Genomic DNA, 12,146 nt, shown 5'->3' with positions numbered 1-12,146 from the left:
AAGGGTGCCTGTCGAATACAACAGCAAGAAAATACGGAAATTGTATCTCTACATTCTGCAAGATGGTGGACCACCGTTATTGCGACGTGAATGGATCAGAAAGATAAGTTTAGACTGGCACTCCATTCAGGCACTGACGGTGGCTGGTAAAAAGGATGACGACGTCACTCCTGCCCGATTGTCAACAATCTTAGCTGACGCCAAAGAGGTATTTCAACAAGAACTGGGCACTCATAAAGGCGTAACTGCCTTGATAAAAATAGAGGAGAATGCAATTCCCAAGTTTTTCAAAGCAAGACCGGTACCATATGCAATTGGCCCAGCCGTCGAGGCAGAGCTGGAGAATCTGGAGAAGGCAGGCGTGTTATCTAAGGTAGACTGGAGCGAGTGGGCGACACCCATCGTTCCTGTCATGAAGAAAACGTTAAACAATAAGTCTGAGGAGCCAAGGAAGGTTCGCATCTGTGGGGACTTCAAGGTGACGGTGAACCCAGTCCTTCACACAGTACAATATCCTCTTCCAAGGATAGAAGATATCTTCGCCCTCATTATCTGGAGGGAACCTTTTTTCAAAAATTGACCTAGCACAAGCATATTTGCAGATGGAGGTTGAAGAATCCTCCAGGAAGTATCTCACGATAAACACTCACAAAGGTCTTTACCAGTATAATCGACTGGTATTCGGAGTAGCATCAGCTCCGGCGATATGGCAAAGAGCGATGGAACAAGTCCTGCAAGGGATTCCGGGGACTCAGTGTTACTTGGACGACATCCTAGTGACAGGTGAAGATGACAGTGAACACCTTGCCAACCTAGAACACGTGCTCACTAGACTACGTGAACATGGGCTACGAGCCAATCGCCCTAAGTGCGAGTTTTTTAAGAAACAGATATCGTATTGTGGCCACGTGATTGATGAAGAGGGGTTGCATAAGTCCCCTGACAAAATTGAAGTGGCAGTTAAGGCTCCAGCGCCTGAAAATGTGTCACAACTGAGGTCATTCCTCGGATTGGTGAATTACTGCCATAACTTTTTGCCGAATTTGTCCACAATTCTGCATCCACTGAACGCCCTACTACAAACGGGAGTAGCATGGAAATGGAGCGATGAATGTAAGTGGGCCTTTCAGAAGAGTAAGGACCTAATCACTTCAAGAGAAGTATTGGCTCACTACAACCCATCACTACCGATAAGACTGGCGTGTGATGTGTCTCCCTACGGTGTTGGGGCGGTACTGTCCCATAAATTCCTTGATGGTTCAGAGAGGCCGATAGCTTTTGCGTCACGCTCGTTAACTTCAGCCGAGCGTAACTACGCCCAGATTGACAGAGAGGCCCTCAGCCTGGTGTGGGCGGTGAAGAAGTTCAATCACTACCTGCATGGTCAGAAATTTACTCTACTAACTGATCATCAACCTCTCGTCTCCATTTTCAACCCTCAGAAGGGCGTACCGATAATGACGGCACAACGGCTACAGAGGTGGTCCCTTTTCCTAGTGGCACACCAATATGACATCGAATACAAAGGAACTAAACAGCATGGGAATGCTGATGGATTGTCGCGCCGACCGTTGCCGACGGTGGAAGAAGAACCGGCAGTGGATCCAGTGGAGTTATTCCACTCGACTATAGTCGAATGTCTCCCTGTGACGAATGCAAACATAGAAAAGGAAACACGAAATGACCCGACACTCTCCAGGATCTATGATTTAACGGTAAAGGGATGGCCAGCACATGGCGAACCACTGCTGCCAGCATTCTCGCCGAGAAGAGAACAGCTGTCAGTGTGCCGAGGAACCTTGATGTGTGGATCCAGAGTAGTAATTCCACCCAAATTGAAGGATAGAGTGCTCAATGAGCTTCATGAGGGTCATCTGGGAGGGGTACAAATGAAGAACTTAGCCAGAGCGTTTGTGTGGTGGCCGGGAATCGATAGAGAAATTGAAGAGATGACCAAGAGCTGTACAGGATGCCAGAAGGTCCAAAACGCCCCACCGCAAGCCCCTCTACATCCATGGGAGTGGCCCTCATCTCCATGGCAAAGGGTGCACATTGATTTTGCTGGTCCCTTTATGGACTCGATGTTTTTAATTGCGGTGGATGCATATTCAAAGTGGCCAGAGGTAATAAAAATGTCCTCAACCACCACAGGAAAAACTATCACAGTCTTACGAACCATATTCGCCAGGAATGGGCTGCCTGAACAGATTTGCTCTGACAATGGACCACAGTTTGTGTCTGAAGAGTTCCGGAGGTTCTTAAAGAACAATGGTGTTAAGCATTACACATCCGCCCCATAACATCCAGCCACTAATGGATTGGCCGAGAGGTTTGTTCAAACATTCAAGCAGGCTATCAAGGCAATGTGTAATGAAGATATACCCCTACAACACAAGGTGGATAACTTCTTGTTTGCCTACCAGAATGCGACACATGCGGTTACCAACCAAACTCCAGCCATGATGTTCTTCAATCGAAGACTACGATGCCGCTTGGATTTGGTTAAGCCAAACGTCAGAAGAGATGTGGAGAACAGGCTGTTTCAGAATATGAATGAAAGGCCGACCAGGAGTTTTAAGATAGGTCAACCAGTTTTGGCCCGGGACTACCGCACAGAGAAATGGCAGCCAGGAACGATCTGTACACGGCAAGAACCTCTAATGTGTACCGTGGACGTTGGAGAGAGCATTGTAAGACGCCATGCTGACCAGATTCTAGAGTCACTGGAAAACGTCAACTCCACACCACGATCTGATACACCTGGCGATGAAACCGAAGTACCAATTGCATCTACCGCAGAATCGGTGATATTGGAAGCAGACGAACCAAACAACGACATTGATCCCGACTCAACCTTGCCAGAAGAACCTGATATCCCAAAGAGGCGTTATCCAGACAGAATCAGGAAGCCTCCTCAAAGACTGAACTTATGATTGCTTAACTTCAACCAATGTATCTAGCAACCGTAATTGTAATTAGTTATTATTTAGTTGTTAAATGAATGTTATGTACTGTTTATCTAAAAGGGGAGGAATTGTTGTGTATGTACCTTTAAGGGAATAACTGGTCTCAGACTGCAGTACCGGCAGTGATCACCCATTTATAAAAGGCCCTAGCATGCTTCTGTAGTTTCAGTTTCCAGGTTGTCTCCATTCAGTAAAGACTTGTTATAATCAACTCCTGCAGTCCGTGTCTCAATTATACACGGACATAATATATACGTCTTCAAAATAATTTTTGTGTCTCTCAAGGGTATGTGTGAGAATAGCCGCTCGTAGTCCTGTCGGTTTATGACTGTTAGGGCTGATCCTGTGTCCAATTCCATCTTTACCTGGACTCCTGCTATCTTGAGAGTGACCCAAATGGTTTGGTGATCCTCCGTTGTGATCACATTATGTAGTTTCTGACAACTCAGTTCCCTGCTTTCGGAGTCGTTATCACTCTTTTGTTCATCTGAACTATTCTCCGTCATCTTATGTACCTTCTTGTACTTTTCTTTGGTAGGTTTCTTATTGCTGGTTTTCTTTCCCGACCTGCAGACTCGTGCTATGTGTGCTACTTTTCCACACTGTCTGTACACTTTGTCTTTGAACCAGCAATCATTCTGGTCATGTGTTGTTCTGCCGCAGCGATAGCACTTCTCTGTTCTATTTGACATTTCATTTGTGCCATATTCTTGCGGTCTCTGTTGTATCTCTGCAGCGCCCCGTGCTGCTGCTTCATATGATACCGCAATGCTGAAAGCCTTTTCCAGCATAAGGTCCTTTTCAGATAAATGCCGTTTCTGGGTTCCTTCACTTTGAAGCCCACACACAAACTTGTCCCTTAAGGTACCTGCCAGTCCCGCTCCAAACTGGCAGTGTTTCGATAGTTTGCGCAGTTCTGTTAAATAATCAGCATTGCTTTCATCCATATGCTGGTTCCGTTTGTGAAACTTGAATCTTTCTGCTATCAGCAGCGGTATGGGGTTTAAATGTTCCTGTAGTATCATTACTATGTCTTCAAAACTCTTCTCCATTGGCTTCGTTGGGGTTACTAGATTTCGTAATAAACCATACGTCTTTGCACCCATTAAATTTAACAATACCGACGCTTTCTTGTCATCTGACACCTCATTTGCCTTGCAGTACACCTCTATTCGTTCGACATATGTAGTCCAATCTTCGACTTCATTGTCAAATGCGGTGATACTGCCACTCTTCGGCATTTTGGTTGTGGTTTAAAATGGCGTCTTCCAATGGCTTAAAATGGCGTCTCCCGCGCTTTCCTTCCTCCCCCGCTGCTGCCAACGCCGCTCCCGGCGGTTCTCGTGGCAATGGCAGCGCCCTGTAGGTTTCGCGCGCTTCTCCTGCGCTGCTGCCAACCCCGCTCTCGGCAGTCCTCGTGGCAATGGCGGCGCCTTGCGGGTTTCTGCGTGTCTCTCTCTCCCTCTCTTCGATGCTGCTCGGCCCCTGAACACCGGCTGTGCCCTGTGCACTCTGCCCTCTCTCTCTCTCCCCCGTCGACGCTACTCGGCCCTTTGCTGTGCCGCTCGGTCGGGCTCTAGCCCGCCGCTGTCCGGGAAGGGTCTGCGCACTACCTGTTGCCAGCCCGTTTCGCTGGACCACCTCGACTGGAAAGCCAAGCCTGGCTCTCGACAGCCTCCCCCGCAATTCTTGAGTCCCTGCTGGATGACTAGGCGGTTGCCCATGGTCGACGCCTGAGTCTCTGGCCTTGACCTCCAATCCACTGATCTCCAGGAACGAATCCCCAGGAGGTGATGCAGAGTTGCAGGTAGGTTCGAACTTGCCTCGTCGTCAATGTTGTGTCCATGTATAATAAGACACAGACTGCAGGAGAACGGTAACAACAGGTGTTTACTCAACGTGGCTCACAGTGGAACTGCCTGTACAGATTACTACTCAGTGCTGTATACAGGTGTGGTCACTGCCGGTACTACAGTATACATGAGCTGTAAAATGTAGTTCCCCCCCTTAAAGGTATATACATTACAAGTAAGGAAACAGCATTTAGGAGAAGATGCAAACTGATAATGCAACAAACTGATTTACAACATCAAAAGCAAATCAATTCAGTTCTTGCCTACAGCATTCTCTCAATTAATATATCTACAAATGGAAGTTTAATAAACCTGCTGCTGTGAATTGCGCATAGGCTCTATCCTCAAGGGTTATTTTTATGTATTTAGATTGCAGAGCTACTTCATTTAAAGTGGCTTTTAACAGGAAATTATAGCATTGATGCCAGACACATACCGGAGAATAAAGTGGAGGATTACATTAATTGCTGTGAAAATGGCAGAAACACCGCAACCAATCTGTGTGATATATGTTAGTGATTTCAATATCTTCTCATCCAAGGGTTGGCTCCCATCGATTTGCTTTATAAAGAAAAAGCTAAGCATTATTATGAGGACTGGGTATTTTTTCTTTTAAATGAATGACACTCTCTTCTTTCAATATATTTTTACTCCAATCTCTTGCTTGGGAGCCCTTGTGATATCTACTCTCCCCTGTTGAGGGGGCACTTGGATACCTTGTCCAAGGCCTTACCCAAAACCTATCTGAAGTTGGCCACAATGAGGTGCACACTGGGTGATTCTCCTTCTGCTAGGAGCTGCTTGGCTTCCACACAGTCCCCAGCGCTGCAGGGCTGAGATCAGATCTTACCACCTGGAGAACTGTGGGAGAAAATACATGCTCTACTATTCTGTGGTACAGCTCTTTTTTAAAAATTCATTCTGGGGATGTGATTGTTGCTGGCAAGGCCAACATTTATTGCCCATCCTTCATTGCCCTGTACAATGGAAAGCCTCGCTAAGGCACTTAGCAGAATTTCTTTTGTTCAACAAAAGCAAGTTTCGCTCCCTAAAGAACATTAGTGAACCGGTTACAAGGATAACTGGGAATGAAGGCCCATGAATAATGTTACAAGCCTGCTGTGAAAGCACATAGGATATTGTAGGAATTAACGAATTCCTACGAATAACGGAGATCGACACAAGAGAACAATCAAACAGGTCTTTACTCAATGGAGATGCCACGAGGACTCCCCGGGTAGTCCCGTGGTTTGTGACGTGATGTCATCGCGTTTGCCCGCGTTTTCCTGCGCTCTTAAAGGGGCCATGCCCCGTACATGCAAACTCTATATACAAAACACAGTAATGCCTAACACAATGGTACAGGTTTAGGCTGATGTTAGAACATCGTTAAAGAGAATTATATGCAGTTAGCCAGAGTCATTCAGTGGTTCTGCCACAATATCAGAATTATGGCTAGAACAGCTAAATATAAAACCAGAAGTGCTGTCCATACCCTGGACAAGGCTGTGATCTGGCCACATCTAGACTACTGCGTTAGGTTTGGTTCCTTCAGAGAGTGGAGGATATCGAGTCCTGGGAAAAGGTTCAGAGGTGAGCTGCTTTTTTGCTACTGAGCTTGGGGGCCCGTAGATATCAGGACAGGATTAGCAAGCTGGGACATTTTACTTTGAAAAAGTGTAGACTTTGAGGAGATACGATTGAGGGCTGGGAATTTCCTCAGAGTTGCTCCCGCTCCAGTGATGTAAATTTGACAGAGGTGCAGCGGAAACCCCATTTACGCACATAAACGGGGTTTGCACTGCATCTCCAGAAAAGATTTGGCGGCAGAGCAGGAGCAGATCCAAGAAAATTCCCAGCCAACGTGTTTACAATAATGAAGGGTTTAGATCCTGTTCACATGGATAGGCAGAGGAAGATGGGAGTGGGGAGTGTGGGGCGGGGTGTGGGTCATCAGTCGAAGTTACAAAGCAGAGTTAGGTTAGATACTAGGAAGCAATTCTCTTCAGAGAGTCATCAACCTCTGGAATAAGTCACCAGCACATGTGGCGAGTGTGAGATTTGCTGCAAGCATTCCAAAGGGAGCTGGATGAGTTTATGCAAGTGGAAGACATCTCCAGTTGTACAAGGTGAGTGGATTAATGGTGTTTGTGCCATCAGTTATCATGGTCTCCTGAAACTTGCTTTTTGCCTGTGGGGGGCTCAGAGAGGTACTTCCCAAATTTTCTTTCCTTAATTGGCGTTAGGATCTTTTCTCTATTTTTGCCTCCTCCAGGAGATTGCGTGGCTCTAGTCTGGGGGAGAGGGAGGGGCAATTGGTTTAATGCTGTGAGCAGCTTGCTCCTTGTTGGGATGGGACAGGCTTAACGTACCAGTTGGTCTTTCCTATCCCTTTTTGTATATGTTTATATATAATGACGGATTGTTGCTGGTACTTTTGCTGCTCACAGCCAAGCTGGAATGGGATGAAAGACACATAACATTGCATTGCATTGTACCTACCAGCAAGACAGCAAAGAAGGTCAGGTGGTTGCATCTGCAGATGGTTTGATTATCTGTATTTTCTGTTGTACAACCAGAATCATTCCAGTGACCGATACTTGTGTTCTCTGTAATGGAAAGTTACTAACTGAGAAGCTGCTCCTTGGTTTCAACATGATAGAAATATTTGATTAAAGTGACTCCCTTTATTACCATTTTGTTCTAATTCCCAGAAGACACATTTTGTAATGAACTTTTCCTAAAATGAAAAAGAGTAACAATAATTCTTTACTGCCCTTAATGTAAATAGTTTCTTTTAACAGATTGAATAATGGAAATTAAAAAAAATGTCCTTACCGATGATGTTTTGTTAAATACAATTATCACAGGGTCTGTCAGACTATCAATGCTTGTATTCCCCACTCGAATCCCAATTACATTATTTAAAATATCGCTCCAATTTTTATCCTGCAAATGCATAAATATAGATGGTAACAGAATTTCTTTTGAAGAACAAAAGAAGAAATGGAATGGGCAGCAGCCAAGAAAGCCCAGCCTACGGACCACACCTTCAAACATGGGAGTAAACAGCCGGGCAGCTATTGTCATATATTCAAAGTATACTTGAGTTTTTGTTGGACAAAGCAGCATAGATTGGGAGGCAGATGTCTGAAAATGGAGGGGAGGCGGGGGCAGTAATGTTGAATCCCCTGGTGCTGTTTAAGGAGCGTGCCCTGTAAATTTAGGGCTTGGACTTAGAGGAAGAGGCAGGAGGTGAATAAACAAGAAGCATAGACCCAGCTTAGAGTGGGTACAACACGACTCCTTCCTTTACACTCCATACTATTTACTGATACAAATACAGACTCACAACCTTACATACATCAGCAGGTTCATGCCAACTGTTTGGCAAAGGCTCTGTTCAATGAGTTGTCCTGAGGATATCTGCCTAACACATTTCCTCTTTTTGGGGGTGAAATTGGGCTCTGTAGCCTCCGTTTTTTGGGGGCTACGAGGCTTCTTAAACTACGAAAATGGCGTTCGCGATGCGCGTGCACAATTTCAATGGCAAGGGCCATTGCCAAAAGAGTAACAATAACACCATCTTGGTCAAGGGATTTTCCCGCGCACCCAATGACCACCGGCAGCATGCAGAGCAGGCAGATCATGACTTCAGTCAGTGTGTAACACTGATTTGTCGCCAGCGCTGCCATTCTGGAGCTCTACACTCCAGCCTACGCACTCTCTTAACTTCACACAGCTGAACATGACATTAAACACCATGATGGACCCCCACCAGCACTACTTAAAAGGATCATGAACTACTTACAGGTTAGTTGCTAGATTATTTCTTCTGGCTGTTGCTGCAGTTCTACGCATTTTGGGTGCTGTTCTATACTTTTTAAAAGTTTCAATAGGCTACAGGAAGTGTTCTGGCTGGTGCTAAATTACTTTTTGGGTGACTTAAAGGCTTGTACACAAACCAGTTGCTTCCAGACATGTGTGCACTAGTAGACCTTTCTCTTGGAATTGAGCATGCCTGGGAGAAAGAGCAAAGGCCGCGGAGAGCAGGATAAGCTGCTAGAAGAGGGAGGAAAAGGGGGGGGAGAAGGACTCTCAGCAACAGGCCATATGCTCAGAGGATGTTTAGGGAGTAATTCTCTTACCTGAACTTCAGCGACAACTGATGTTTGAGATTTCTGCATTTCACTAAAGAGGTTGTGACTGAAATCTGCCAACGCTGCAGCCACAACACCAACCTCAGAGCGGGACAAGGATCACATTGCCTGTGGCGGTGAAGGTGACCGTGGCTCTGAACTTTAGTGTGTCTGGCTTTTTCCAGGCTGCTGCTGGAGATATAAGTAACATCTCGCAGTTTGCAGTGAAGTGACCCGGCTTTTAAATAAAAAAGCCACGCATGCGTGGAATTTTGAATAGCCCACGCAGCTCGTTAAAGGGGCCGCGCAGGACAAAAAAAAATTAGAGGGAACATTGGTGGCCACCCCTTCCATGTTGGAAAGGATAAGCTCCAAGCTCTGCACAAAGCCCTGTGCCAAGTTGGTGCTGGACCCCTGGCTTCCCAGTGCATCAAGCATTTGGGTATATACACCCACCAGCCTTCTTCTGTAGCCTGGCCCATCAACAGCCTCATCTGAGTCCTCTGAAGCAGTACTAGTGTGCAACCTCGCCCTATGGCGAGCTGGTATCTGCGCTTTCCTTTCCCCAGCCCTGGCTCCAGCGCACTTGTGCCCGGTGTCTCACTGCGTGCAGAACCCCGCTCTATCCTATCCTCTAAATTACGCAGAGCGTCAGTATCTGAGCTGGTGGCTGCGACTGTGAAATCGAATGATGGTGTCCCTTCATATTTACTTTCTTTTTGCTCTTCTTTCACTGTCTGTGCAAGTTCCAGTTCTTGAGTATCTGAAATGAAAAAAGGACAAGGGTTGGGTTGTGTTGAGGGGAGAGGAGAAAGTAAGAAGTGCATGTTTATACCATCTGTAGCTTGTAGGTTAGAAGCAATTGAGCGATGAGGGAGAAGTGGGATGAGAGAAGGAGGATTAGGTATGCGGATACCCTCAACTTCAATCGCTTCAGCCCTGCCGGTGGCCACAGCAATGGCGCTTCCCATAATGGCCAGCACCTTCTCCTCCATGGGGGTTAAAACATGCAGGCGCACCTGTCTCCCTCCCGTTAGTTCCTGCTGCCTCCTATTGTGTGCCACCTTCTCCTGCAAAAAAGAGAGAAGTGTTTCAGTGTCATGCAATATGTTTTGGTGATGTGGCTGTCATGGTTGAATAGCTGCAAGTTTGTGCAAACCATGAGATGTGGGTGTGAGGTAAAGTGCTGAGTCTGTGAGGGTGAGGTAAAGCATATGAATGTTAGGTATTGTAGTGTATGTACCCGTCTACCTTTAAGAGAACTACTTTAGGTGTTGCACTACTTTGTTGGCTTCTGTATACTGTAATACCGACGGTGACCACACCGGTATATAAGTGCTGTGTCAGGATTTATGGGGCAGATTCGCCCTGACCTTCGAATAGTAAAGTCCTGTTTTAAGTTACTCTTGGAGTCTGTGTATTAATTAACTAAACAACCCACAGACTTTACAGTGGCGACAAGCCCGATCATACCCTGCGGCAACAATACTACCGAAGCAACTAACGAGCGTCGAAAAGAGGCAACCGCCCTCGTCGTTCTGCTGGGAGAAAACTCGAGGCTGCAGCAATAGAAAGGAGGAAGAATTTAGCGACAAAAACTTCCATCAGCAACAGGCACGGACTGTCGCCTCTGCCACGGTGAGGAGTGAGCCGATCAGCAAGAGAAGCAAGGCGGCCACGGACTGTGAGTAAGGGAAAGTGAAAAGAATAACCGGAGGATAAGGGCAGTGCACTCGACTACGGTCGAGGGGGAAAGGAGCCGGACAAAAGTCGGGTCCAGAGGCGCTGAGACTGGGGCAGCGTGGAGCAAGGAAGCCGCGGTACTAATAGGCTGGGGGACGCAACGGCGTTGAGAGACAGCTAGACCGCGACCGGCGGGAAAAGCCGGGCAGCGACCGAAGCCACGAAGCGCTGCGACCGGGAGCGTAGGCGCGGGAAGAGATAAACTCAGCTGCAGCCGGGGAGGGAAGCACCGGACTGCGAGAGGGCTGGGAGGCGCGATTGGGAGCCGAGCGAGCGGGAGAGGCAGAGCCGACCAAGGGAGACTGCGCGAGAGCCAGGCCAGCGGCTGAAACTGTTCTCCGTCAACGGGGTGTACCCAGCGCCGGTAGAGCCGAGCGAGCGGGAGAGAGACAGAGCCGAGCAAGGGGAACTGTGCGAGAGCCAGCCCAGCGGCTGAACCTGTTTGCCGTCAACGGGGTGTACCCAGCGCCGGTTGCCCTGCCGAGAAAAGGGGAAAGCCCTGAAGCCGACGCGCAGGCTGTGAACCTGAAAGCCAGCGGCCGTCGCCCGTGGGGAAAGTGTACCCCTCCCACCAGGGAAGAAACGCAGGAAGCCGCCATTAGGCGGGGAAGAAGACAGAAACGGGAAACCGCCATTGAAGTGGGCGGGGAGAGAAGATAAGCACGGGAAACTGCCATTTTCGCGGGAAAACCGCCATCTTAGGAAAAAAAATAAAAAATAATAATTTAAAGAAATACTTGTGTTGTTCCCAAGGAGAGTGTGAAGATGCCTAAGAGTAGTAATATCAACGGGTTCGATACCGAGGTGGAGGATTGGGCCACGTATGTAGAACGCATCGAGATACATTGTAAGACTAATAAAATAGCAAATGATGAAAGAGCTCTAACCTTACCTAACACAATGGGTGCGACGACATACGGGTTATTGAAGCATCTGCTATCACCAGCTAAACTGGCGGATCAGTCTTTCACGAATATTGTTGCTGTCCTGAAGGCTAATTTTAACCCCGCACCACTGATGTTAGTGGAACGATCAAAATTTTACGCGAGAACGCAACGGAAAGAGGAAAGCAACGCGGAGTGCCTGATTGAACTGCGTAGGCTAGCGAAAGACTGTCAGTTTAGGGACAATCTGGCAGAGGCACTGAGAGACAAATTTGTGTGCGGAATGTGGAAGGAAGAAACACAAAAACGACTGCTCGAAGAGAACGATCTTACACTTGATAAGGCTGTCCTTATTGCAGCATCGAACGAAGCCGCAGTGAAGGGAACTGCGGAAATGCAGCTAAAGGCAGCAGCACTCAGGGTGCAACAAATTACTTCGGGTACAACGAAATGCTATCGTTGTGGGAAGACAACACACGACCAGAATCAATGCTGGTTTAAAAACCAGGAATGTAGGAAATGTGGCAAGCTCGGTCACATAGCTAAGGTATGCCGGTCAGG

The 12,146-nt window shown here is 47.3% G+C and overlaps 1 protein-coding gene across 1 annotated transcript in view; it reads right to left on the bottom strand.

Annotated features, from left to right (window-relative positions):
* LOC147116320 (adhesion G protein-coupled receptor G2-like) overlaps positions 1-12,146 on the bottom strand; it is a 163,769-nt gene that overhangs the window by 30,207 nt on the left and 121,416 nt on the right. The window contains exons 7-11 of the mRNA XM_085992040.1: positions 9,671-9,682; positions 7,658-7,768; positions 7,514-7,559; positions 7,322-7,428; positions 5,256-5,380 (exon numbers count right to left, since the gene is read on the bottom strand). Coding sequence (XP_085848166.1) covers positions 5,256-5,380; positions 7,322-7,428; positions 7,514-7,559; positions 7,658-7,768; positions 9,671-9,682 — 401 coding nt within the window. The remainder of the gene's footprint in view (positions 1-5,255; positions 5,381-7,321; positions 7,429-7,513; positions 7,560-7,657; positions 7,769-9,670; positions 9,683-12,146) is intronic.

This window comes from Somniosus microcephalus, chromosome 6 (assembly GCF_052327205.1).
Source record: "Somniosus microcephalus isolate GS21.2 chromosome 6, FLI_Smic_1.0, whole genome shotgun sequence".
Taxonomy (NCBI): Eukaryota; Metazoa; Chordata; class Chondrichthyes; order Squaliformes; family Somniosidae; genus Somniosus; species Somniosus microcephalus.
This window is presented reverse-complemented; position numbering and strand designations above follow the sequence as displayed.